Source organism: Mobula hypostoma, chromosome 18 (genome assembly GCF_963921235.1).
Source record: "Mobula hypostoma chromosome 18, sMobHyp1.1, whole genome shotgun sequence".
In the NCBI taxonomy this organism is placed as follows: Eukaryota; Metazoa; Chordata; class Chondrichthyes; order Myliobatiformes; family Myliobatidae; genus Mobula; species Mobula hypostoma.
The window spans coordinates 22,175,380-22,200,849 of NC_086114.1; the positions used below are offsets into that span (position 1 = coordinate 22,175,380).

Consider the following 25,470-nt stretch of genomic DNA (forward strand, 5'->3'; position numbering starts at 1 on the left):
TGGAATGAGCTGCTAGTGTGAGTGGTGCATGTGAGCTTGATTTCAACATTTCAGAGAAGTTTGGATAGGTACATAGATAGTGGAGGTATAGTGCACAATGGTCCCAGTGCAGGTCGATGGGAGTAGGCAGTTTAAATGGTTCTAGATGGACCGAAGGACCTGTTTCTGTGCTGTACTTTTCTATGACTCTATGACTTCACTAGTCAGAGGGTCATAGAGTCATACGGCATGGGCCCCTTAGCCCTTTAGCTCAACCCATCCATGTTGCCCATCTAAGCCAGTCTAATGTGCCCATGCTTAACCCAAATCCCTTTGAACCTTCTCTATCCATGTACCTGTCTGAATGTAGTTTAAGTGTTTTTGTATCTGCCTCATGCATTTTCTCTGGAATTATTGGACATGGAAACTAACTCAGTATTCTAGTCTTGCCGTCTTATTATAATCTCCCGTTCGAGCCTTTATCCAGCTCCCTTGGGTGAAAGTTCATGTTTAATAAATACCGTATCGAGACTAGTCACCATGACACCAGTCTTGGAGATGCAGGCAGAATGGTCAGCCATCTCTTGATGGAGGGACATGTTTTCAAATACACCAATCTTCAGTATGAACCAGTCACCAACTTCCCCCATCCACCCCCACTTTATCCCCCAGGAATAAAGCCACTCAGGTAACGCTGGGACTACCCTTGTCTCCTTCAGCCCCATTCCTGTGCTTGCCAGTGGGGAATGCAGTGATGACGTTGGAGGGTAATCACCTTTACAAACTGGGAAACGCAACAGCTGATTTCTTAAAGATTAGCCTTTTGTTTGTCACATCTACGTCGAAACATCAAAACCTACCGTGAAGTGCATTGTTTGTGTCAACAACCAACACTGTCTGAGGATGTTCTAGGAGCAGCCCGCAAGTGTTGCCAGGCTTCAGGCGCCAACATAGCATGCCCACACGCCTAAACCATACGTCTTTGGAATGTGGGAGGGAACCAGTGTACCAAGGAGATTCCTTGTGGACAGCCGTGGGAATTGAGTCCCAGTCACTGAGGCTGTAAAGCGTTACGCTGACAGCTCTGCACATCAAGATCCCGCTGTTAGAAACGTAATCATGATCAGATCACTTTAACAAAGTTTGTTCAAGAGTAAATATCAGCGAGGACATAATCCCTCCTTCCCCTTCTCATAACAGTGATCTGAGAGATTTATCTCATCCACGGGGCAGCAGTATCGGTCCTCAGTTCCGCAGTGTTATACACCCAAGTCTCTACGTGGGATTTGAACCCATGACTTTCTAATAGTAAGGCATATGTGTGATTCACTAACCCACAAATGTCACCTGTGGGTGAAATTGGGTTACAGCATCACTCATTGGGACTCAGCCTGTGGGGGAACTGATGCAGCCTGAGAACTGGGCAGTGCTGCAGTGTAGCAGTTAGTGCAATGCTGTTACAGTGCGCTGTAAGATAGGGTTTCAGTTGTCAGCGCTGCCTGTAAGGAGCTCGTACATACTCCCCGTGCCGCATCGTTTCCTTTGGGTGCTCTGGTTTCCTCCCACAGCCCAAAGACGTACAGGTTAGGGTCAGTAGGTTGTCGGCATGCTGTGTTGGTGCTGGAACATGCCAACGCATGCGTTGCCTCCAACACATCTCAGACCATAGGGGTATTTGACACAAATGATGCATTTCACTTTATGTTTTGATGCACTTGAGTAGTGGAGAGCATTTTGACTGGCTGCATCACAGCCTGGTATGGAAACACCAATACCTTTAAACAGAATATCCTACAAAAAGTAGTGGATTCAGCCCCGTCCATCACGGGTAAAGCCCTCCCAATCACAAGCACATCTACATGAAACTCTGCCGTAGCATCCATCATCAGGGATGCCCACCACCCTGCTCTTCTCACCGCTGCCATCAGGTAGAAGGTACAAAAGCCTCAGGACTCGCACCACCAGGTTCAAGAACAGTTACTACCCCTCAAACATCAGGGTCTTGAATGAAGGGTTGAACAACATCCAACTTCACTTGCCTCCTCATTGAAACGTTCTTACAACCAACAAACTCACATTCAAGGACTCTTCATCTCGTGTTCTCATTATTTATTGCTCCTTATTTATATTTGCATTTGCACAGTTGTTGTCTTCTACACTTTGATTGATCTTTCATTGACCCCGTTATAGTTACCATTCTATAGATTTGTTGAGTATGCCTCAAGAAAATGAATCTCAAGATCTTATATGGGGACATATATGTACTTTGATAATAAAATTTACTTTGAACTTTGAACTAAAGCTAATCTTAGTCTCATTGCTCCTTTCCCTGGAAACTAATTGCAAAACTGAGTAAGTTAAGTGATCTTTGTTAAGTTATGCCATCTTATTTTTTTTGATTGGGTTCCATTTTCTGTGCTAAGGGCTCAAGAAGGTGACTTACTGTGTTTATCCATGCAGTGTTGGATGAGTACCCAGTGCCACTCATTAAACTGGAATGAAAATAAGCTTTGGAGAAGGAAAAAGAAAACTGAATGGAAATAATAAAAAGGATTAATTAGCTGACAGCTCATTCTGCAGTTAACAACTTTGGACATTGTCCAAGTGAGATCATCGCATTCACTGGTTCTAATCTTTCTTTATCTCCGGCTATCTTTTGTCCTTTCGTTTCCCTCATTCCCCCTCTTACAGTGCAAACTCGAGCTGCAGGTATGCCTGACTGGGAAACAGCTTACCCAACAGTGTGCAGGCAATTGCCCATGTCCAGCAGAGCACATGGCAACCTCTGATCCAGGCAACAAACCAGGTGAGTGTCAGGCACAGGCCCAGAGCATTAGTGATGATCGCGGCAGTCTTGGTGAAAGCATGCTCATTTTAACTTACAGCTAAACTCTGGGTGCTCAGCTGTTAAGCTTATCAAGGCTAAGATAGATAGGGTTTTGGACATTAGGGAAAATGGAGTATAGAGAATTAGGTGAGCTTCCATATTGCCATTCAGCCCCTGGAGCCCATGTCAAATCACAGCGCAATCCCCTTCTCCCACTATTTTCCCTGTAGCCTATTCTCCCTTCACCGCTTTCAGTTCTGTCGCCCACCTACTCTAGGGTCAATTGTCAATATTTAACTTACCAACCTACACGTCTTTGGGATGTGGGAGGAAACTGGGGTACCCTGAGGAAACTCTCACAATCACAGGGAGAACACGCAAACTCCACCCACAGACAGTAGCAGAGGTCAGGATTGAACCTGTGTCACCACAGCTGTGTGCCGGCCGCTCTGCCAGCTGTGCCACTGTGCCACACAAACAAAGGATGAGCATTATTTTGCTGAGTGGTGGAGAAGGTTAGAGGGACCTCAGGTTCTACTCTCAGTTCAAACCCTTTTCATCGGCTTAACTGCAGCCCAGTGGCCCAGTGTGGCATCTTTATGGGCAAATGAATAAAAACTGAAGAAAATCTCTTGTTTGATGCCAGTCCACCAGTCACGTAGTCATGATAATCACCTACATGAGGGTGATTCTCCAATGTGCTGAACCGCCTCAGCATAAACAGTAACCTGTCCACACCAGTAATGAAAGGAGGCAAATGCACCACCTTTATTTCTGATTCTCCAGCTGATGTCTGTGGTTGTCACTAAAATATCTTTTGCGAGATTGTATTAGAAACAATAAGTCTCCATCTCAGGGAAGCCAGTTAACTCCATCTTTGCTTATATATATCTGTTGATAAACACAAGAGATTCGGCAGATGCTGGAAATCCTCCTCACTGATCTCCCATTTGGCACAGATCCCTGTAAGTGTGACAAGTGCTACACCTGCCTTTACACCTCTTCCCTCACCACCATTCAGGACCTTAAGCAGTCCTTCCGGGCGAGGCAACACCTTGCCTGAGAGTCTGTTGAATCCGATGCTTTCGGTGTAGCCCCCTCAACATTGGTGAGGCCCAGCACAGATTGGGCAACAGCTTTGTTGAGCACCTTTGCTCTGTTCTCCACAAAAGGCAAGATCTCCCTGTGACTATCCATTTCAATTTGCCTTCCCATTCCCATTCTGCCATATCTGTCAATGGTCCCCTCTATTACTATGATGAGGCTAAACTCAGGCTGGAGGAGTAACACCTCATAATTCGTCTACGTAGCCTCCAACCTGGTGGCATGAATAATGATTTCTCCAATATCCAGTTTTCACTTCCCCTCCCTCTTACTCTCTTGTTCCATTCACCATTCAGGATACCCTCTCACCCCTTTTCTTCTCACCTGCCCATCACCTCCCTCTGCTTTCCCCCCTCCTTCCCTTTCCTCCATGGTGCACTGTCCTCTCCTATTAGATTGCTTCTTCTTCAGCCCTTTACCTTTTCCACCTATCCCCTCCCAGCTTCTTGCTTCATCTCCCCTCGTCCACCCGCCCACCTCCCCCTCTCCTGGTTTTACCTATCACCTTCTAACTTGTATAACATCCCTTCTCCCCCCTTCCTTTCCAGTTCTGATAAAGGATCTCGGCCCAAAACGTACACTACTTATTCTTCTCCGTAGGTGCTGCTGAGTTCCTCCAGCATTTTAAATGTGTCATCGAGCTTTTGAGCCATCTATCTAAACAAATGCTAATTTTACACCTTGGCCAAATACTCTTTGACTAGCAAAGCAAATGGCCTCTATCTTTGTCATTAAGTGTCCGTTTGCCTGTTGGTGGCCAGCACACAGAAAGGATAAGGCCACTCAGAGCCCCGAGCCCACACAGACTCCCCATTCAGGTAGACAGCACCCTTTTTGCTTCATATCCCTTAAGCTGCGGGTTGACAGATACCTATTTAAACTTAACAATCACCCTACCACCATTTGCTATTGCAGCAAGTTTCAATATCTACCACTCTGGGAGTTAATAATTGAATATAAGATTGTAGCTTCAAGTTGCACTTTGGTTGGGGAAGAGGGGATCGTCTTTGATTTGGATTTTTTTTTAGATTTAGATTTATTTATCACATGTATATTGAAACATACAGTGAAATGTGCCAACACAACCAAGGAAGCGCTGGGGGCAGCCCGCAGGGGTCGCCACGAATTCATGCATGCCCACAATGCTTGGCAGAACAACACAACATACCAAATGACAACGGCAGAACAAGCCCCGTAGCTCCCTCCCATCTGACTACACAAATACACAGTTCTCTAACCCCAGGACAGGCCATCTTCTTTGGCCTCCAGCCTCCAGCCTCCGACAGACTGGTGGATTTGTGACCATTAGACCCCCAGAGGACTCGCAGAGATTTGCAGACCCAGGCTTCAGCATTCAGGCCTCAACTTCTGGACTTCCAACTGACTTTTGGGCTTCGACCTGGACTTTGGCCATTCATGAATATTGAATGCCAACAATTGCCATCTGCGCACATTCACTTCTGTTAATGTCAGTGGAATGCAGTCTGTTGGACTGAGTACAGATGGCAGCCAATATTATGTCACAGGATTAACCCCAGTAACTGAAGAATTTCTCCTCTGTGAACTTATTTCCCCAGGATTTTATGCTCTAGAGCTGATCATGACTAATGTGTTTTTATAGATGTTACATTCCATTTCCTAATAAGTTTATACATGAAATAATTAACCTGACCTTTTCTTTATTGTTCCAGTGTACTTTAAACTTCAGGGTACTAATGAATTTAGATTTGTGCTGTATGAGTACTATTTAATTAACAAAGTATTTTCCCTTTTCTTCCTTACTAAAGAAGGTCTTTGGTAATGTTAGTTGGGGAAAAGGCCCAAGGACTCTCTGATTGGCCCACCATGTGACAAAAAGATACTGATGTTATATAACAGTCATAGCTGTGGACCGTAAGGTGTAGGAGCAGAATTAGGCCATTAGGCTCATTGAGACTTCTCCGCTGGTCTCTGCTTGTCTGCCTGCAGCAGTTTTAGATGTGAGGCAAGCCTATACCCGTTACTGTGGACCTTCAGAAAACAGGACAGTCCGATAAAACAGCCAGAGGTATGTTCAGTGTTCGTTGCAAGATCTTCCTGCTTCTGAGGTCATTGATTAGGTCAGACAGGCAGCCAATTGGTCTGCTTTGTGTCCTCACCAGTTTTAAGGTCAGTTTTATTTGTCACATGTACATCGAAATGTGTCAGTTGTGTCGAGGATGTGCTGGAGGTAGCCCACAGGTGTTGCCATGCTTCCAGCACCAAAATAGCCTGCCCACAGCTTACTAACCCTAACTCCTTGGAAAGTGAGAGACAATAAACAATAGGTGCAGGAGTAGGCCATTCGGCCCTTCAAGCCAGCACCGCCATTCACAGTGATCATGGCTCATCATCCACAATCAGTATCCAGTTCCTGCCTTATCCCCATAACCTTTGATTCTGCTATCTTAAAGAGCTCTATCCATCTCTTTCTTAAAAACATACAGAGACTTGGCCTCCACTGCCTTCTGGGGCAGAGCATTCCACATATCCACCACTCTGGGTGAAAAAGTTTTCCCTCAACTCCGTTCTAAAGGAGAGGAAACCAGAATGCCCAGAGGAAGCCCACATGGTCACAGGACAATCATAGAGACAGTGTCAGGAATCGATCTTAGAGCTAACACTGTAAAACACTGCCTAACCACGCTGCTACCATGGCACACAGTTGCCCAGCTTTGTCCTCAAATTTCCATGCAAAGAGCCTTTCTTACCACCCACCATGTCTCCAATCAATGAACAAAGGTTTCACTGTCCCCAGTCCAAAGTCCTGCGTCACCATAATGTGGGGGCAATTCCAAATGTTCATATCAACTTTCTCTCTCTCCATCTAGCTGGATGCACAGGCCAGGACCTCGCAGATCTTGGCGATCGACTCAGGGACTGGTTCCAACTGCTGCATGAAAACGCCAAACAGAACAGCTCAGGCAGGAACACGGACGGCGGTAAGATTCTGAGCAGACCTGTGGTTGATATTAATCAACCTGAAGGTGCTGCTGCTGATAGGACAAGGCATCAAATGGCACATCGCACAAAGCCCTGAAGGAGCTCAGCAGGTCAGGCAGCATCAGTCGAAGGAAATGACAGTCAGTGTTTCAGTTTGAGACATCAACTGCCCACTTCCCTCAATAGATGCTGCATGAACTATTGAGTTCCTTCAGCTTTTTGAATGTTGTTCCGGATTCCAGCATCCGCAGTCTCTTGTGAATCAGACTGTACATTCCTCCAATATACAAATGAAACATACCAGGGCATGCTAGACCGGTTTTGTATGTAACAGTCCCAGAGCTGAGATCACTACAGGCTTGGTGGTGGCTCATTGGTTAGCACTCTTGCATCTTAATCAGTAGTTTCTTGATTCAGATCCTGCTCCAAAGTCAAGGTGGATGCTCCTGCTTTGTTGGAGAAACGATCTTGTGGATGAAATGTGAAGTGGTTTCTGCACTGTACAAGACATCACCACACACTTCTGGACATTATTTATCTCTCAAATAATTTTTAAAAATAATTGAAAGGAAATATACACACACACACACACACACACACACACACACACACTTCTTCTTTGGTTCTCCATCGAAATCCGATGATGACGTCCACTCCTTTAATGGTGAGATCTTTGATGACCACACACACACACACACACACACTCTCTCCAATAATCTGGCCTCCGACCGTTCAGAAATCCAGCTGGTCCGGCGTTGGGCTCATTGATTAGTTTGGAGTGTGAGCCAGCGGTCCAGACTCTGGGCTGAATGTGCGGCCAAAGTTCGGCTTGGAGTACAAAATACCAGAGATCAGGAACATGAGTAGGTTTGTAACTTGTACCAGAGTCTAGAGTGTTTGTATAATTCCTGCTTCTTTTAAACTCACAGGGTCTATTGGAAAAATCATTATACCACTATGTAAATGGGTTTGAAATAAAAGTATGTATGGTATTAAAAGAAGTAACACCCAATAGGCCAGCCAATCTACTGGTGTGACATTACTGAAGTCCAGTAGGTGCCGGGTATTGGAGCTTTACTTGTCATGTTATCCAGGGAGTTGCTCTGAACAATTGTAGTCGTGCTTTTGATGTTGTACGATGAAGTACTCGATTGGCTGTACATTATGTACAACATACATTAGATTGTAGGTAATGTGCATTCCTTACAATTCAGGAATGTACAGAGCTATTTCTGTTTGTGAAAGTCATTGTATTAATACAAGTCTTTCCACACTGATAAACACAAGAGATTTTGCAGATGCTGGAAATCTTGGACAAGGCACAGAAAATGCTGGACGAACTCAGCAAGATAGGAAGCATCTATGGAAATGGAGACTGACGTTGACTTTTCCGACAGACACTTGATCAGGCCCTCAATGCTGAGTGTTAACTTCACTCTATAAATACTGCCTGACTTGCTGAGTTCCTCCAGAATTGTGTGTGTGTGTGTGTGTGTGTGTTGCTTTTGTCACTGATATTTATCTGTGGTTGGTGCAGCAATGTGGCCAGGAACATGCAGTGCCAGTCTTGGCAGAGCACTGGACTGGTCCACACACTAACTGTCTCAGTTCAACGCACACAAATTGCTGGAGGAAATCAGAAGGTCAGGCAGCATCTATGGAAATGAGTAAAGAATTGACATTTTGGGCTGAGGCCTTCCGTTGGGATGGAAAGGAAAGAGGAAGAAGCCAGAACAAGAAGGTGGGGGGGGGGGGAAGGGGAGGAGTACAAGCTGAAAGCTGATCCAAGCTAAGCTGAAAGCTGATAGGTGAAGCCAGGTGGGTGGGTGTGGGGGGGGTGAAAATATTGGGCCAGTGCCAATCCTGAGAACCAGAGTAGAAGTTCCCTCACTTTTCAGAAGACGATCCCAATAGAAAAGTAACACCCTGGATGCCGTAAAGTTAATTTATTGTTTTAACTAACTCTCGCTCTCTTTTTCTGTTAATTGTAATCTCTGTTCCTTGTTTCCTAAGTGGTGGATAAGAACTTGGTGTCCAGCTGCAGGGATTCGATTGGCTGGATGTTTTCCAAGCTGGATACGAACGTGGACATGTTCTTGGATGAGACAGAGCTTGCAGCGATCAACCTGGATAAATATGAAGTCTGCGTGAGACCGTTCTTCAACTCCTGTGACACCTACCGGGATGGGCAGGTTTCCATGGCCGAATGGTGTTTCTGTTTCTGGAGAGAAAGTACGTTGCTGTAGGCATTTGTGGGTGCTTCCTTACTTCAGGGATCATCTGCTCTCTGTGGTGATGAAAGTGCAGATATTCTTTATAAGTTTGTATGTTCTTCCCGTGGCCACATTTGTTTCCTGCACGTGCTCCGGTTTCCTCCCACATTCCAGTGACGTAGAGGTTAATTGGTCACATGGATGCAGCCTCATTGGCCTGGACGGGTCTGTTACTGTGCTGTATCTCTAAAATATATGGCCATATTCTGCGCTCTGAATAGCGTGAACATTTGTAGACAGTCCATTACTTAACGAGTGACTTTTCCTGTGTCATCATGCTGTGAGTGTTTGTGACTGGCTTTAGTATGCATCATTTCCTCTACTGTGAAAATAAGGTGAACATGTGTTTATGGTTCTTTCTGCTCGTGTATGGGCGACTATTTGTCGATTGTCTTACTTCAGTATCTGTCAAATTCTGCACTGAGGTAAAGGCCCAAGCACCCTTATTAATACACCGCCACCCTTCAAAATTCAAGAAAATCTGCAGATGCCGGAAATCTAGAGCAACACACACTTAATGAGGAACTCAGCAGGTCAGGCAACATCTATGGAAAAAGTAAACAGTCGACTTTCCGGGCCAAGACCCTTCCCAGTAATCAAATTTTCTTTAAACAACTTTTCAATCTCTCCCATAAATTTCTTTTCTTTCCATAACCTGATATCTTCAAGATATTAGTCTTGGGACAGGACCTCACTGGAAGATCAGCATTTATTGCCCACCCATACTTGCCTTCTGAAGATGGTGATGATCTTCAATCTTGGACGAAGGACTCTTACTGTTAAAGGTGCTCCACGGTGCTATGCATTCAGGGGTTCCTGGAGTTACTCCACTTGTCTTTTTAAAAAAGATTAGCTTTATTTGTCACATGTACGTCGAAACATCAAAACATACTCTGAAATGTATTGTTTTGCGTCAATGACCAACGTAGTCCAAGGGTTGTACTTCTGGTTAACACATTTCAAAATGATGTGTAACTGGGAGAAATATCTCCTTCTTAGAATCTATTGCTTAATCATTGTTACCTGGAATAAATTGCTGATTGATATTTATTTTCATTTGTTTTGGAGCCAAGAAGCTGTAATTATAACGTATGTCCCAATACTTATCTGGCTGTATTAACTTGGGCTCCTTTACTGGTTTCTGCAGAAACACTGAATCCAAATTGTCCAAACTGTATCCTAACTTCTACCAACCCATTCATCTGCTGCTCCTGCACTCCTTTCTTGCATGGGCTCTCAGTTCAGCAAAGCTGAAGATTTGAAATTCTCACTGACGTGTTGAGATCTCCCCACACCCTCATCTCTCCCGATCCCATAGCATCATCCAGCATGGAAACAGACCTTCCAATCCACGTCAACCATCCTGTGCCCATTCACCCTAATCCCGTTTTGGTTCTTCACTGAGCTGTACAACTGATCTGCACATCTGGGAAAATTTACAATGGAGAATTAACGCTCCAATCCATGTGAATTTTGATGTGGGAGCACCCGGAGGAAAAGCCTGGGGTCACAGGGAGAGCGTGCAAACTCCACACAGACAGCAACAGGAGTCAGGGTTGAACCCAGGTTGCTGGAGCTGCAAAGCAAGCGGTTCCCCTAACTGTGCCACAGCGCCAGTCCACTGCAGCCTCCCACAAAACTGTACACCTTTGGTTTCTCAGATTTCCTCCACCTCTGACCTCTCGCACATCTCTGCACAACTGTGATCTGCTGCCAGCATGTTTGTCCTTGTACCAGAAGTTTAGCTTTGTTTGTCACATGAACATCAAAGCATACAGTGAAATACATCAATGACCAATGCAGTCCAAGGATGTGCTGGGGGCAGCATGCAAGTACCGCTTCCAGTGCCCATATAGCATGCCCACAACTTACTAAGCCTAACCTGTAGGTCTTTGGACTGTGGGAGGAAACCAGGGCACCCGGACGAAACCCACCTGGTCACAGGGAGAATGTACAAACTCCTTACAGGTAGTGGTGGGAATTGAACCTAGGTTACTGGTGCTGTTAAGTGTTAGGTTAACCTCTCCAATACCATTCCCTCACCACGCTTGTGCATATGAAAAGAAACTCGGCTTCCATTTCTATTCTCTGATTTCTATTGCTGATTCTGCTTTCAACTAGCAAGCCCTTAATCTGTTGAATTTATTCCACTCTCTCCCCTCCTGAAAGTCTGCCAAACCATTTAGCAACAGCTCCATAGAACACTACAAGCCCTTCAGCCCACAATAAATGAAAGAGTTACCGTATGAGGAACGTCTGGCAACTCTTGGGTTGTATTCCCTGGAGTTCAGGAGAGTGAGGGGGGAACTCATAGAAAAAGCCCTGAACAGATTAGATATGACAAAGTTATTTCCCATGGTAGGGGAGTCTAGGACAAGAGGGCACGACTTCAGGATTAAAGGATGTCCATTTAGAACAGGGATGTGGAGAAATTACTTTAACCATAGAAACCATAGAAACTACAGCACAGAAACAGGCATTTTGGCCCTTCTTGGCTATGCCGAACCATTTTCTGCCTAGTCCCATTGACCTGCACACGGACCATATCCCTCCATACACCTCCCATCCATGTATCTGTCCAATTTATTCTTAAATGTTAAAAAAGAACCCGCATTTACCACCTCGTCTGGCAGCTCATTCCATACTCCCACTAGTCTCTGTGTGAAGAAGCCCCCCCTAATATTCCCTTTAAACTTTTCCCCCCTCCCCCTTAACCCATGTCCTTTGTTTTTTTTCTCCCCTTGCCTCAGTGGAAAAAGCCTGCTTGCATTCACTCTATCTATACCCATCATAATTTTATATACCTCTATCAAATCTCCCCTCATTCTTCTACACTCCAGGGAATAAAGTCCCAACCTATTCAACCTTTCTCTGTAACTGAGTTTCTCAAGTCCCGGCAACATCCTTGTAAACCTTCTCTGCACTCTTTCCACCTTATTTATATCCCTCCTGTAATTTGGTGACCAAAACTGAACACAATACTCCAGATTCGGCCTCACCAATGCCTTATACAACCTCATCATAACATTCCAGCTCTTATACTCAATACTTTGATTAATAAAGGCCAATGTACCAAAAGCTCTCTTTACGACCCTATCTACCTGTGACGACACTTTTAGGGAATTTTGTATCTGTATTCCCAGATCCCTCTGTTCCACTGCACTCCTCAGTGCCTTACCATTAACCCTGTATGTTCTACGTTGGTTTGTCCTTCCAACGTGCAATACCTCACACTTGTCAGTATTAAACTCCATCTGCCGTTTTTCAGCCCATTTTTCCAGCTGGTCCAAGTCCCTCTGCAGGCTCTGAAAACCTTCCTCACTGTCTACTACACCTCCAATCTTTGTATCATCAGCAAACTTGCTGATCCAATTTACCACATTATCATCCAGATCATTGATATAGATGACAAATAACAATGGACCCAGCACTGATTCCTGTGGCACACCGCTAGTCAGAGGGTGGTAGATCTTTGGAATTTGTTGCCACAAGTGGCTGTGGAGGCCAAGTCAATAGGTGCATTTAAGGCAGAGATAGATAGGTTTTCATTAGCCAGGGCATCAAAGGGTACGGGGAGAAGGCAGGGGAGTGGGGATGACTGGAAGAATTGGATCAGCCCGTGATTGAATGGTGGAGCAGACTCAATGGGCCAAATGGCCTACTTCTGTTCCTATATCTTATGGTCTTAACATTGTGCTGACCCTTTCGCCTGTTCTAAGATCAATCTAACCCTCCCTTCCCACATAGCCCTCCATTTCTCTTCCATGCATGTGCTTATCCAAGAATCTCTGAAATGTCCCTAATGTACCTGCACCTACCACCACCCTTGGCAGAGTTTTCCACGTGCTCTTCTCTCCCTGTGTAAAAAACAACTTCTGACATTCCCTCCCCCCCCCCCGTATAGTTTCCTCAATTACCTTAAAATTATGCCCCATCTTTTTAGCCATTTCTACCCTGGAGAAATGTCTCTGCCTGTCCACTCTATCCGTGCCTCTTATCATCTTGTATACCTCCGTCAAATCACCTTTCAGAACCGAATTTCAGAGGTGAAGTTTAATATGGGATCAGGGACAAATATGTACCCCTAAACTCTGACCCAGCATTTGGTTGTCTACCCCTGTGTTGCCTGATAACATTGTTATAAATGTGAGCTGCAGGTGAACGTTCTCTTTTGTGTCTTTGCAGAGCCCCCCTGCCTGGTTGAGCTGGAAAAGATCCAACTGCAAGAGGCAGCACAGAAGGTGCCTGGTGAGTCTCAGCTGGAAACTGTAAGTTTCCTCACACCCTTGGGGATTCTGTAACTAGCAGCCTGCAGAATTGGAATCACTGCCAAATGAACCCTTCTGTGCAAATAGCAACTGCAGCAGTCTCTATCTGATCGTTAGAAAATCAGGAGTGACAATGTAGCAATCTTTTTGATGGACACATAAGCATTAGGTAAATAATCCAGTGATGTGAATCCCATCCAATGATAGGAAATTTAAATGAGGTTAATTAAATAATTTTCAAGAAATATGATATCATTAATATTAACTAGTGTGAAATGATGGGTGACACAGTGGTACAGCTGGAGAAGCTGTTGTCTTGGAGCTTTAGGTTCAATCCTAACCTTGGGGGTGGTCTGTGAGGAGTTCGCACTTTTCCCTGTGACTGATAAACACAAGGAGATTCTGTAGATATTGGAAACCCAGAGTAACACACACACACACACACACACACACACACATAGCATCTATAGAGGAGAAAAAACAGTGGACGTTTTGTGCTGAAACCCTTCGTCAGGTCCCCACGAGGGATCTTGGCCCAAAACATCGACTTTTTATTCCTCCCCATAGATGGTGCCTGCCTTGCACCATTCTGTGTGTGTTACTCCCAGTGACCATGTGGGATTCCTCTGGATTTCCGGGTTTCTTCCCACATCCCAGTTTTGGGCCACATATCTCAGACAGGTTGTGTTGTCATTGGAGAGAGTCCAGAAGAGGTTCACGAGGATGATGCTGGGAATGAAAGGGGAATGAAAGGGTTAACATGAATGTTTGGCAGCTTTGGCCCTGTCCTCACTGGAATTTAGAAGAATACATGGCAATCTCATTGAAGCCTACTGAATGTTGATAGGGTGGGTGCGGAGAGGATGTTTCCTATGGTGAGAGTATCCAGAACTAGTGGACACAGCCTCAAAATTGAGGGGCGACCTTTTAGAACAAAGGTAAGGAGGTATTTTTTTAGCCAGACAGTGGTGAGTCTGTGGAATACACTGCCACAGGCTGAGGTGGAGGTCAAGTCCATGTGTATATTTAAGGCAGAAGTTGATCGTTTCCTGAGCAGGCAGCGCATTAAAGGAGATGGCGAGAAGGCAGGTGTATGTGGTTGATTGGGATTCGGGATCAGCCATGATGGAATGGTGGAGCAGACTTGAAAGGCCAAGTGGCCTAATTCTGCTCCTAAGTATTATGGTCTTATGGACATGTAGATTGACGGGTTAATTGACCAATAGTGTGTCGGAGAGCAGTAAAATCTTGAAGGGGCAGTAGTTGATGGGAATTTGGGGAGAATAAAAGTAGGGGGTTAGTGAAATGGTTACTGGGTGATCAGTGTGGACTTTCTGGGCTGGAAGGTCAGGTTTAGAGCTGTATGAACTCTCTGACTTCTACTAAATTGTTGTATAAAACCAAACCAAGCTTGGAGAATCTAGAACCAGTACGTTCCGCCTTAGAATATGGAGGATGCCATTTAAAACAAAGATCAGGCTCCTCATCAAGATAATGAGTTCATGTCTACATGAGATAGTATCTCAATTGCTACAGTAGTACTAGACTGAGTTATGTGATCAGGTATCTGGTGTGGGACTTGAACCCACAACTTCACATGAGGTTAAAGTTCAGAAAGAGGCCATTCAACTGAATTGCTTTGGACTAGTGTTAATATTCCTCCCAGCCCACTCCACCTTGCCTGTCAACATTTTCTCCTGGTCCTTTCTCCCTCACGTACGGATGTAACTTCCCATTGTCAGAATCTTGACAGACACTGTAGGTCCTTGATTAGTCAGGACGTCAAAGGGAATGGGGAGAAGGTAGGAGAATGGTGTTGAGAGGGATAATAAATTAGGCATGATCAAATTCTGGAGCAGGCTAGAGGGGTCAACTGGCCTAATTCTGCTCCTATGTCTTACGGTCTCAAATAACTTTGCCAGAAATCATTCCTATACCCCAGGTAAATGATGACCATTATTACCAGTAACACAAAGAAAATTATGTTAACAATTATATAAATCAATGCTTAATATATTTCTAAGTATCATATAAATTATACAATAATTATTAATGTACACTCAGCTGCTGCTTTATTCAGTACAGGAGGTACCTAATAAACGCTCGTGGTCTTAAAGTGCTGTATCCCATCCACTTCAATGCATGATGTGTTGTGTGTTCAGAGATGCTCTTCTGCACATCGCCGTTGTGATACGTGGTTATTTGAGTTACTGTTGCCTTCATTTCAGCTTGAACCAGTCTAGTCTTTCCCCTCCGATCTCTCTCATTAACAAGGCTCAGAGAACTGGATATTTTTTGGGAGTTTTTTGCACCATTCTCGGTAAACTCTAGAGACTGTTGTGTGTGAACATTTTAGAAAATCAGCTGTTTCTGAATTACTCAAACCACCCCATTTGTCACAGAAGATCATTCCACAGTGAGAGTCACTTGGATCACATTTCTTCCTCAATCTGATGTTGGTCTGAACAGCAACTGAACCTCTTGAACATGCCCGCAGGATTTTATGCACTAAGTTACTGCGACATGATTGGTTGATTAGATATTTGCATTACCAAGCAGGTATACAGGTGTACCTAACAAAGTGGCTACTCAGTGTATTATATAGTAATAAGTGTTATTAAGTATATGTTTGAGATGTGTAAGGTATATGATTGGAAAATTAACTAGGTTATTATTCTAAAGATTGAGGGATTCATTGGCCAACTTTGTTGAATTTTGAAGTATCTGTTCTCAAGTCCTCTTAGGTTACTTTGCCCTCTCTCTCATTGTTGCCTGGCAAGAGTGTGGATTTCCTGAGCCACAGTGGTTTTAGTCCACCTCATTTGATGAACCCGCAGGCCTTGGGGAAAAGAATGCTCCCTGCTGTGTATCTGGCCCTTGGATACTGCGTGAAATACTCCAACATGTGCTTCTCTCTTAAAACTTTTACCACATCTCTTTGGAAAGAATTGGCTGCTGGCCAGCTGGGACATCTAAATCAGAATCGGAGTCAGGAGTAACTTCACTAACATATGTCATGAAATTTGTTGTTTTGCAACAGCAGTACATTGCAATACGTAAATTATACTATAAATACTGTAAATTATAATAAGAAATACATATAGAAAAGCTAAATAAGTAGTGCAAAAAGAGAGCAAAATCAGTGAGGAAGTGTTCACGGGCTCGTCGTCTGTTCAGAAGCCTGATGATGGAGGGAAGGAAGCTGTTCCTGAAATGTTGAGTGTGTTTCTTCAGGCTCCTGCACCCGCTCTCCGATGGTAGGAATGAGAAGAGAGTATGTGGATGTCACCTTTTAGAGGCATTGCCTTTTGTTTGTTTTTCTTTGGCGTGTGCCTGCGTGCGTGCCAGTCTGTGCATGTCCGTGCATGCGTCCGTGATTGTGTCTTTTTCATGGCTTTTTACGAGGCGTGGAGCGAGAGAGAGACTATGTGGCGTGCCACTCCCCGCACAGACATTTTCACAGTATTTTCACGAGGTCGAGTTGCGGTCTCGACATTCAACCCGGCACAGATGGAAAGCGTACCCAGGAGCGGACCCGACTGGTTTCGAACCTGGGAGCCTCTGCTCCCGGGTCCGGCGCCGATGTCGTTGCGCCACCAGCCGGCCCCAGGCATTGCCTTTTGAAGATGTCCTTGACCTTGGGGAGGCTAGTGCCTGTGATGGAACGGGCTGAGCTTACAACTTTCTGCATCTTTTTTTTCCAATCCTGTGCAATCCCCTCCATATCAGAGACTGGTGCAACTCCATGGTACATCTGTAGAAATTTGCTGGAGTATCTGACATCCCAAATCTCCTCAGGCTCCTAATGAAATGCAGTCACTGGCATGCTCTCTTCATAATTGCATCAATATGTTGGACTCAGGATGGGTCTTCAGAGTTGACACCCAAGAACCTATCTGGTTGAAATTTGTGTGAGTGAGGGGGGGAGGTAATATTCAATTGTGCACCTGTGTCTACCTCACACAACTGGACATAGACCTGTGTGAAGAATGACGCTCAGGCACTGTTCAAGGCTCTTCCATTGTCCTTCCATCTTATGCAACGACACCCAGCTCAGGACTTCGATTTGTAAAATACTTTCATCATCATGGTTTGCAAAAGCAAATCAAACTGTGGGCTGATAAGTGCTGGTTAATGATTAGGCAGCCGTTTGGATAACTGATTGTTTGCAGTTTGAGAAGGTCTAAGCTAGAACAAATTGAGAAATAGATTAGACTCCTTCTGCAGTTTATCTTGGCTGCACTTACGCAAATACAAAAAAGACATATAGATCCAGATGAGTTATGACAGTTTGCTTAGTGGAGTAGTCTGATAAATTCCCCCACCTTGCCCCACGAGTTCACTCTTGTACATTTACAGGCTGTGGCATCACTACCAACACCGACATTTATGGGCATTCCCTCCTCCTCAGATGCTCTCAGCTTCTGAGGGTCAAATGTCTGGATATTGACCCAGTTTGATGAAGGAACAATGTATTTCCAATGCAGGATAATGTGTGTTCATTGCTTCCCCATGGTTCTGAGCCCTTGATCTTCTAGGAGAGAGGTCACATTTTATTATCACAAAGTTGCATATGGGAGCTTGCTGTGCCCAATTTGGCTGCTGCTTTTCCTACACTGCACGAGGGGTTGCATCTTGGAAACTGCTTCACTGGTGATGAAAAGCTTTGGAATGTCCAGCGGTCCTTGAGGAGAAAACAGAAACACATGCCCTCTCCTCCAAAGGCTTCCTGACCAAGTTCTGCCCAGTCTACATGACTAATTCCATACTCAAATTTACCATGAAAGGATGTATATGTCACTTCATTTTCTTGCGGGTATTTAGAGGAAAATAAAGAAAAACAAATTGTACATAAACGAAGACTGACAAACAACCAATGTGCAAAAGAAGATAAATTGTACAAATTTTAAAATACTGAGAACATAATTTATACTGCCCTTGAAAGTGAGCCTGTAGGTTGTGGAATCAGAGTTGTGGTAAGTGAGATTGTCCATGCCGGTCCAGGATAGGTTGATGGTTGTAGGGTAAGAACTGTTCCTCGTGGTGTGGGACCTCCTGCCTGCTGGTGGTAGTGAGAAGAGGGCATGGCCTAGATGATGGGGGCACTTGATACTGGATGCTGCTTTCTTGTGGCAGTACTTCGTGACGGGGAGGGCTTTCCCTGTGATAGACTGAGCTGTATCCACCATTTTCTCCTCCATAGGTACTTACATCCCAAGCTGTGATCAGGATGGTTACTACAGGAAGCTGCAATGTAACACCTACTTTGGCGAGTGCTGGTGTGTGGATCACCAAGGCAATGAGGTGGCAGGAAGCCGCGTGAAAGGAAACCCTGACTGCGGTAATACCAGCATCTTGTGCAGTTCTAAAGGTTACCTTCATTTGTCCCACATACAGTAAAATGCAACACACACAAACTACTGGAGGAACTCAGCAGGTCAGACAGTATCTACAGAAAGAAATAAACAGCCGATGTTTTGGGCCGAGACCCTTCAGAAGTCCTGATTATTTTTGATGAAAAATGCATAGGTTTTGGATGAGCATTTAGGGGGAGCTCACATAGTCATAGGAAGAACGTGCAAACTTTACACAGACAACACTGGAGTTCAGAACCAGACCCAAGTCACCCTGAAGCTGTCAATGGGGAGTTTTCACACTCACTCTGTGACTGGGTGAGTTAACCCTCGATACCTTGGTTTCCTCCCACATCCCAACGATGGCTGGGTTGGTAGGTGAATTAGCCACTCTGTAAATTACCCCTGTGTGAAGTTGAGTGCTGGGAGAATCAGTGGGTGAGGAGTGTTAATGGGGATGGCTGAAAGTGAATATATTAGAGGGAAGTTAAATGGGAGAATAAGACCGATAGGCTGATGGAAGTTGGCGGAGCCACCCCATATGCAAATATTGTAAATACTAAACATCTTAAAGATCTTAAGATAAGATTTAGCTTTATTTGTCACATGTACATTGAAATATACAGAGAAATGCATCTTTTTTGCCAACAACCTGCACAGTCCAAGGATATGCTGGAGGGCCGCCTGCAAGTGTCACCTGGCACCAGCATAGTGTGCTCACAACTTACTAACCATATAACCATATAACAATTACAGCAGGGAAACAGGCCATCTCGGCCCTTCTAGTCCGTGCCGAGCTCTTACTCTCACCTAGTCCCACCGACCTGCACTCAGCCCATAACCCTCCATTCCCTTCCTGTCCATATAGCTGTCCAGTTTAACTTTAAACGACAACATTGAACCTGCCTCAACCACTTCTGCTGGAAGCTCGTTCCACACAGCTACCACTCTCTGAGTAAAGAAGTTCCCCCTCATGTTACCCCTAAACTGTTGCCCTTTAATTCTCAGGTTAATTGCCCTTTAATTAACCTTTACTAATCTGTCACCTTTGGAATATGGGAGAAAACCAGAGCTCCCGGAGGAAACCTACACGGTCACGGGGAGAAGGGCAAACCCGTTGTGGACCGTGGCGTGATTTGAACCCTGATCGCCAGCGCTGTAAAGCGTTATGCTATTCACTACAGTATCAGGCTACCCCTGAAATCCGAAATAAAGCAGAAAATGCTGGGAGCATACTGATGTTGACTCAGATTTTTTTCCCAAATGGTGTTCATCAGCCAGGTGAGAACAGCCTGCAAGTTTTGTGGCCACTATCACTGGCACTGGCTTTTCATTCCAGGATTATTCAATTGTTTCACACAGACAGTGGAGGGTGCGTGGAATGCACTGCTGGCGATGGTGGTGGAGACAGGTACAATAGGGTCTTGTAAGAGACTCTTGGATAGGTGCATGGAGCTTAGGAAAATAGAGAGCTATGTGGTAGAGAAATCCTAGGCAGCTTCTAGAGTAGGTTACATGGTCAGTACATCATTGTGGGCCGAAGGGCCTGTAATGTGCTGCAGATTTCTATATTTCTATGTTTTTGAGTTTCCCAGCTGCTGCAGTTGGACCTGAACTCGATTCTCTACAGCGTTGGTGCACAGTGACTGAACCTGATTCTCTGCCCGTTCTTTTGCAGATGACGTGATCAGTTTCTCGGGAGACTTTGGCAGCGGAGTTGGATGGGAGGATGAGGAAGAGAAGGAAGCCGAGGAGAACGCTGAAGAAACGGAGGAGGAGGAGGGTGAAGTTGGGGAGGCTGACGATGATGGCTACATTTGGTAGAAAAGCAACAGCTACTTACAGCCCTCCCAGCCATTCAACACATATTCCTCACTCTTCATACTTTGACTGATAATTATCTCATCCACTGTCCCACAGTGTACATGATCACCAGTAACATCCCTGGCACCAGTGAGTACATCATTGACACTATTAACTGCACTATTTCATGTGACTGATTTATCACAGTAAATACCAAGAAAAGCACGAGACCATCAGTGAGTGACCCTACTCACCACGGTAGAGTTGCCAACCACAGCCCAAAGCATGAGTAGGGAGGGGGTTGAATGAGGGACTCTGCTGTGGGAAATACGATCAAAATAGTGTAATAGTGAGATCAGGAAAATACAGACAAAATGCTGGAGGAACTCAGCAGGTCAGGCAGCATCTGTGGAAAAGAATAAACAGTCGACGTTTTGGGCTGGCACTCTTCATCAGGACCGAAACATGTTGCCCGAACGGCGACTGTTTATTCATCTCCACAGATGCTGCCTGATCTGCTGAGTTCCTCCAGCGTTGTGTGTGTGTGTGTGTGTGTGTGTGTGTGTGTGTGTGTGTGTGTGTGTGTGAGTGGCTTGCTCCAGATTTCCAGCTACTGCAGAATCTCTGTGTGTTTGAGATAAGGAACAGCTGTCTCATTCTGAAGTAGTGATGACTGAGCATACAGTGAACTATTTGCCCCTCTTGTCCCTTACTAGTTGCTCCTCGTCACTGATACTACCCCACCCCCTCCCCAGCAGGCTGTCTCTCCCCTCTCTTTACACTGGAAGTTGCTTTATGAGTTTTTATTAATGTTTGCAAATTCCCGGTTCAGGCCGTGTAACATTGCTAGGAGTTGTACAGCTGTGGCGGAGAGAGGAAGCAGCTCCAGGGTGTGTACACCCCCAGCCCCAGGGAAATTTACTGCCACCAAAGGCTGGGGAAAAGCAGCAATCACGGCACATTGGGGTGAAGGTTTGACTTTGGCCATGAGTGCTGAACAGATGTCTCAGTGGAACAGGTTAATGGCAGGGGCACCGTCAACATAACTAGCCTGTTTGGCATGAGCAGTCAAAAAAGGATCGCTACCACGCGTGAAGAATGTAGGGATGGCAAGACTAGTCCTAGGAGCTTCGGCATGAGGATCAAGTCTTGGGTTTTGAAGTTGGCATCTGGTCCGATGGTAGGTGCCACCCAGTGATAATGCATTTAGCACAGGGCAGGACGACTGGGCAGGCACCTTTAATGCTTTGTTTTGGGAAAGGCTCAGCTTTCTCTCTAGAAGCAATTTGAGACCAACTAAAGTATTGGAAAGGTTTGACTCAAAAATAAACTCCAAAGTGAAACATTATCCTTAACAGGGCACAGAGTGTGCTGACAAACGCCCAGTTCAATGTCAGTCATTCGTGCTGAAAGGCCAGGCAGTATGGATGTACACAAGTATTGAAGAGTGCTGCAGTCGTTGGTATCGTGTTAGTGAAATGTTTTATTGGTGTTTGTGCCCAGTGTTAAATTGACCTTCACACACAATCTACCCACTTCTTCTCCATACATCCAATTGAAAAGACTACCAACAAAAATCATTCACAGTTGAATGACTGTCTAATTCAATAGGTATGTAAAAAGAGGACATACTCTCTTCTCTGTCTCTCTCTCTCTCTCTCTGTCTCACACACACACAATTTTGCATACATGTGTACTCATAATCTTAAATTTACACACTTAAATATACTTTCACAGACGTTCTCATGTGCACGCACACAATGCGCGCGCGCGCACACACACACACGCACACACACACACACACACACACACACATTCAGATCCATGTCTAGTTGCTTGCAAGCTAATTCTTAGCAAGTGTTAACTGATGGATAACAGAGGACTGTTACCAGTGAAAAGGGGAATACTCCTGAGCTGCAGGTAAGACTCTGGCAAGTAAAATGGCCCCATTCTGTGCTCCATTCATCTGGATGTCCTTTGTGAATTACAAAGTCTTTTGTTGTTAGTTGCAGTAGAGTTCCATGGGATGTCCTGACCCACACACACACACGCACACAGGGACTGAACCAAAGCAGTATAGAAACTGCCCGGTCTTGTGGGATCATTTATTTCACCCAGCACGGGTACAGTGGGTGAAATACTGATAACACGAAGATCAGGATGATCACCATGAGCCATTCAAGAGGAAGTTTTACAGTGAGTTGGAGGAAATGGAAGATGTGGGGCCATGGGTTCATTGGTTTCTGTTGGAAAGATAAGCAAGAATTCCTTAATTATCTTCATGCCAACCTTTCTGTATGCTGTCATTGTAAACATACACTGACACACAAAAGCGGCCCCCTGTACGCTGATCTGACCCCTCACACTCTTCGACCCCTCCCTTCCATATTCTGCCCCCCCCCCACTCATATCCACAATCCACATGCATTGTCCTCCACTCACACAGGCTTTTGTACTGATTCTTATGTTCACGCTGGCCCACACAGTGACCTGCATATACTGACCGACCCTTATCCTGACCTCCCGAATCACTGGGCTTCACCTAAACAAATGGCAGATGTTCGGGGTACATTGGGGGGGAGCTCCAGCCTCCAGAAGCCAACTTTAATTGGGTTTGTCATGTGCACGGTCATAAGGGGATCCTGAAAGTTTCCCTCTCCCTTTGGACCACGGTGTGAGTTGCCTGATGTTACCCACTGGTTAAACTTTACTCCCAATTTCATTGGAGACAAGTCAGGAGCAGCTTTTCATGTTTGACTCAGCGAAGATTGCCTGTTTTATGGTCGCTTTCAAACGTAAAGGTTCCCTCAGCTGTTTTCCACTGCTGGCCTCCCAAACGTCTGAAGGTGTAAAGGCACAAAAATACCATCAAACATGGTGCAGCAGTATTCTTTCATCGGTATGGATTGTTACCAAATCAGAGGAGTTGAAAGCAAGATCACTCTAGTCACAACTTAAGCTGCTGTCTCTTTGCTATCCAAGCACTTTTCCTGAAAAATGATTGAGTGAGTGGTGCGTTTGCTTGGGCTGACCAGTTTAAATTGACCGACACAGTTCCTCCACCTTCCGCTAACATTTGCTTTATATTCATGTGATTTGTAGCACTGAGCACTGACAACCGTGCACCTGGCCTGCTGAAACCATGCTCTCGACCGCGGCATTCTCAATACCCTCCAGTTAATTAACTATCTCCACTTTTATACTTCACTTCTCCATGTGAGTGTGAAAACTTTTGCGTTGCGTGTGTGTGTGACGTGACTATGGGTCCTGTGTAGTTCAATTTCATAAGTGCAAGTCATTTGATGATCGGGTATTATAGGGTGGTGTGATATTATTCACCGCTATGGAATAGTGGTTTTCTTGAGGCTGTAGGATTGAGTACAGAGAGTGCTAAGTACATTTAGTGTCGTGTTTAGAGATATTAGCACTGATTGAGATATGGGGAGGAACGAAAGAGTTTCTTAAGGTTTGGGGAGAGAATGGATCAACGGTTAAGAATGGGGGAATGGGTCCATAACAGACTAATCATACCTGGACTTAATCTTAAGGAACAAATGCCTATGCTCTTGCTTCAGATTTTATTGTGTTCTTTGTGTATAAAGGGAAAGGTGAACACTAAGATATGGCTAAACCATTAGGGTTTAGTTCTCTTTCCAATACAAAAATACCATTTTAATATCAACACAACTAAAAAGGCAAACGCAGCAGAGTCTACATCCACATGCAACTTTTGTCTGTCGATCGATGGTTTGAGGAAGTTACTGGAAAAAAATGTTGACGGTAATGTTATGATTGCATGCCTGACTTTCAAAGGAGCAAATGTGCAATACATCTCCACTGAAACTGTATGATCAATGTGTAGTACAATGTAGAGGGTGCAATGTAATGTCAAGGAATAGTTCGGAGTAGAGTGCAGCACCACTCCTGCACAGTACTAGAGGTGTTTAGGGAAGGTGGGTTGGGGGCAGAGGGGTCAGAGGAACACCCTACACTAATGTCACAATATGGCTGTGGGGAGTGCTCCCTGACTCCTTGTGTGGACCATTGAGATAATCCATAATGCTCTAATAATCTGTATGTAGATCAATCTCAGTCTCATATTTCATTCACTGAATAGATTAATGTATGCCTTGAGGTTCATGGGATTTACCCAGAATGTATAAATCTTGTTGTACTGAATGTTAACTGCTTGGAGATGTCTTATTCTCAATATTTACATTGTATTTGATAATAAAATAACCCATTTATCCGAGGACTGGTGTTGTTTTTCGGCATGTTTAACATAAAGCTTTATTACACCTCACTAAATGTTCCTGATTGGTCCTCTCCTCTTGGTTGTAAATATGGGGATGCCATGTCTAAGTCTTTCAAAGTTGATTGGCTGGTATTTAAACCTATTCTGTCTATTGTTCCTCGAAAATAAAGATTATATTTACCAGATTGGCTGTTACACCAACCTATTTACTGTAATTTGAATTTATTAAACACTAGGATATTCCTCAAGGAAAGAAAGAGAAATTTGGTAGTTTTTTTGAATGAACAGCATTGAATTTATATAATGGCTACAGGCCATTTCCTTTTAAATACTGTACCTGCTGGTATTTTAGTCTATACAATGTTTCTTGTTTTCACTTATAGTCAACACAACCTATTCCATTCTCCTACATACTTGAAGATATCGATGCTATTCAGCTCAACCACACCACGTGGGACAGAATTCCACACTCCAATGGTATTTCACCTATCTATTGGAATTAACATTAAAAATCCCATGTATCTTTATCAATTAACTACCTTCCATCATAAGGTCAGAAGTGGGGATGGTCACTTGTGATTACATAATGTTCAATGCCATTGCAGCTTCTCTGCAAATGATATAAGCCATGCCTGCAAACAGCAAG

General features: G+C 44.6%; 1 protein-coding gene across 1 annotated transcript in view; it reads left to right on the forward strand.

The window, feature by feature from the left end:
- The window catches only part of spock2 (SPARC (osteonectin), cwcv and kazal like domains proteoglycan 2), a 112,172-nt gene extending 87,351 nt beyond the window's left edge, over nt 1–24,821 (forward strand). The window contains exons 5-10 of the mRNA XM_063070574.1: nt 2,671–2,785; nt 6,760–6,870; nt 8,885–9,103; nt 13,330–13,392; nt 18,616–18,753; nt 20,445–24,821. Of these exons, the coding sequence (XP_062926644.1) occupies nt 2,671–2,785; nt 6,760–6,870; nt 8,885–9,103; nt 13,330–13,392; nt 18,616–18,753; nt 20,445–20,590 (792 nt within the window). The 3' untranslated portion in view covers nt 20,591–24,821. The remainder of the gene's footprint in view (nt 1–2,670; nt 2,786–6,759; nt 6,871–8,884; nt 9,104–13,329; nt 13,393–18,615; nt 18,754–20,444) is intronic.
- The last annotated feature ends 649 nt before the right edge of the window (nt 24,822–25,470 follow it).